General features: G+C 48.8%; 1 protein-coding gene across 1 annotated transcript; it reads right to left on the bottom strand.

The window, feature by feature from the left end:
* Positions 1-762: 762 nt before the first annotated feature.
* S100A8 (S100 calcium binding protein A8) lies at positions 763-1926 on the bottom strand. The gene is made up of 3 exons (XM_037814275.1): positions 1778-1926; positions 1136-1298; positions 763-964 (listed from the first exon to the last, which is right to left on the bottom strand). Exons 2-3 carry the CDS (start codon positions 1274-1276, stop codon positions 824-826), a joined length of 282 nt encoding a protein of 93 aa, XP_037670203.1. The 5' UTR covers positions 1277-1298; positions 1778-1926; the 3' UTR covers positions 763-823.
* Positions 1927-2595: the final 669 nt, after the last annotated feature.

Below are 2595 nucleotides of genomic sequence, written 5' to 3'. Positions count from 1 at the left end.
TTATTTTAGATAATTCCCTGGTTACCAGTGTAGACCCCACAGGGCAGCATTTGAGTAACTTATTCTTTGAACCAAGTTTTATTAATATATTTGCCTACCTGCCCATTTCTTTATTATTTAACTGAGTTGGGAGGTTGGAGGGAGAGGGGAAAGGAAAGCTTCCTGAATCCCTAAGGACAAAATTCAAATGTGGGACCAGGGGGCTATTCTTAGTGTACTTAATGTAGGACTCTAAACCTCCACTACACTCGCGCCACACACAGTCTCCCTCTCCCCCTCCCTCCCTCTCCCCCCTTCCCCCCTCTCTTTCTCTCTCTCTCTCTCTCTCACACACACACACACACACACTCCTATGTATTCATCTCCTTAATTCCCCAAAAGTCACATCTAAAACATTTAGATTTATCTTGGAAACTAAAATTCAGCTTAGGAGAAATACCAGTTTCCATTACAACCTGCTCCCACAAGTCACCCATTTGGGAACAACTGGGAAGATCATTAGCTGTGGTGCCATGGATTTTTAGAATCCTTAGATGCAAGAATCAATGACTCAGGACCATGGGACTGGAAGAGACTCGGAAATGGTTTGGGGAGAAAGTGAGGAAGAAACCAGACAAGTGGTAGGCACTGAAGACTCAGGAGAGATGGGGGGTGTGGGGTAGGGGGCAATAGAGGTTTCTCTTCCTTCCTTTGGATTTTCCAGCCCTCTCTTGACCTCCAGGAACTTCATTCCACAAGAGAAAAGCAAGAGCCCAGGAGAGGTCTGAGGTATCAATTACTTTATTATCCTGCAAGTACATGTCTGGGGGCCCAGTCCCAAGGTTCAGCTGTTATTCTCCTCTTTGTGGGTATCTTTATGGGCTTCCACACTCATCTTGACCAACATTATGAGGAACTCCTCGAAGTTAATTGCATCATCACTGTTGATATCCAACTCTTTGAACCATTCCTCTACACTCTTTTGCTGTCAGGATGCAAGGAAAAACAAAAACAAAAACAAAAACAAAAAAAGATTTTAAAGATCCCAGAGAGAGCTGAGGCATGGCTGTCTACATAAGGCAACATGGAAGACCAACTAGCCAAAGCATCATCAGAGCCAGGCAGAGAACCCTGACCACACCCAGCCCCTCCTCACCTTCGTAAATGAGCGACACTCGTTCTCTAACAATTTCTTAAAGTCATCCTTTTCGAGGGAGTGGTAATTCCCTTTCACCAGGGAGTACCTGTGGAAGACCTCAATGATGTTGTTGAGGGCACACTCCAGGTCCGTCGGCATGGTGCTCAAGGATGCTCTCCACCTGGAAGAAAGGACCATGTGGGGAATCCCAGGGTGGGGACCGTGCATCTACCCAGAGCAGAATGAACAGTGGGGTGTGAACCCACAAGTAATTGCTTGACCTGGCCTACACCACCCAAATAACTATACCTGGGGATGGCCATGGCCATAATGGGATGGGGTGAGACAATGTGGACGCTATATGGGATGATAAGGGCAGGACACACATATGTGCACATGCACAATTGCCTGCCAGCTCTTTCTTTCTTTGCCCCCACCCCTCTGCCCAAGAAGCTTAGGAAATGAATGTGCCCTCACCCATTGGAAACCAGATGAGAACTCTGCTCCTTCCTTATTCCTGTCTCACTTCCCTACTCCAGGAGAACCACTCTTTGCTCCAAACCTCCCTGAGTTTTCTCTCTCTTCTCTCAGGCTATTGTACTCTCCGGTCCTCCCCAGGGGAAACCCAAAGTGTGGGCAGACACAGACAGTCCCGCTTACCAGGTCTCCTCAGAACAGAGTTGACAAAGGACATGTGGGGCTGAGCGTCAACTCCCTTTTATAGTGAGAAGGTCTGCCGAGCCGCCGGGGCTCTGGGCCATTCAGAGACGGCCGCTCCCTTCCAGGTTGCTACAGCTTCCTGTTTCCCAATGAGGCCAGTGTGGCAATCACCACATAGAATGAGGATTTGTTACAGGGCGTGTGGGGAGGACGGGAGGGAGGAGGAAGGTGTTTGCCCAGCAAAAGAAACCAGAAAGAGTGCATGGCAAGCACTCCTTTGCTAGGCTGCTGGCTTCCGCTCTTTTGGTCCAACCGGGAGCCCTCTCTGCTGCTGCTGTTGCTAATCCCATGCACTTGTGGCCTGTCTGTGCAACTCTGAAATGGAAATCAAATGCATCATTTTGAGTCTATGCATGGAAGCACATCTTTCCATTGCTTTCATCAGGTTCTATAGAGAGCCCAAAGTCACCCCCCACCACCACCAAAAAAAAAAGGTTAAGAGCACTCATCTTAGCTGCTGGTTTTTAGTGATGAAAGGCAGATGTCACTGTTACAGATGTTGCTGTTTTATGTGGATGTTTGGACTCTTTGTGGGGATGTGTGTTGCTAAGGGGTATATCAGTTCCTATCCTGCTGCCTACACCCCTTCAGAAGTCTCCTGCTGTGTGAAGCTGGGGTACACTGAGCTCCTGGGAGATGAAGGCTGGCCTGGGGTCCCTCTGCACTGGACTAGGCCAAACGCCAGCAGGAACCCTTCATCTCTCACTGGGATGACTACTGTACTGTGGGTCCCGGCAGCCTGGGCAGAAGAAAGGAAC

The sequence above is a fragment of the Choloepus didactylus genome, chromosome 2, assembly GCF_015220235.1.
Source record: "Choloepus didactylus isolate mChoDid1 chromosome 2, mChoDid1.pri, whole genome shotgun sequence".
NCBI classification, from domain to species: Eukaryota; Metazoa; Chordata; class Mammalia; order Pilosa; family Megalonychidae; genus Choloepus; species Choloepus didactylus.
This window is presented reverse-complemented; position numbering and strand designations above follow the sequence as displayed.

Bases quoted from the DNA above. Each gene is read 5' to 3' on its own strand.
- S100A8 (XM_037814275.1), bottom strand. From the start codon at position 1,276: ATGCCGACGGACCTGGAGTGTGCCCTCAACAACATCATTGAGGTCTTC. The intron at 965-1,135 runs GTGAGGAGGGGC...GCATCCTGACAG, and splicing joins AGTGTCGCTCATTTACGAAG to CAAAAGAGTGTAGAGGAATG.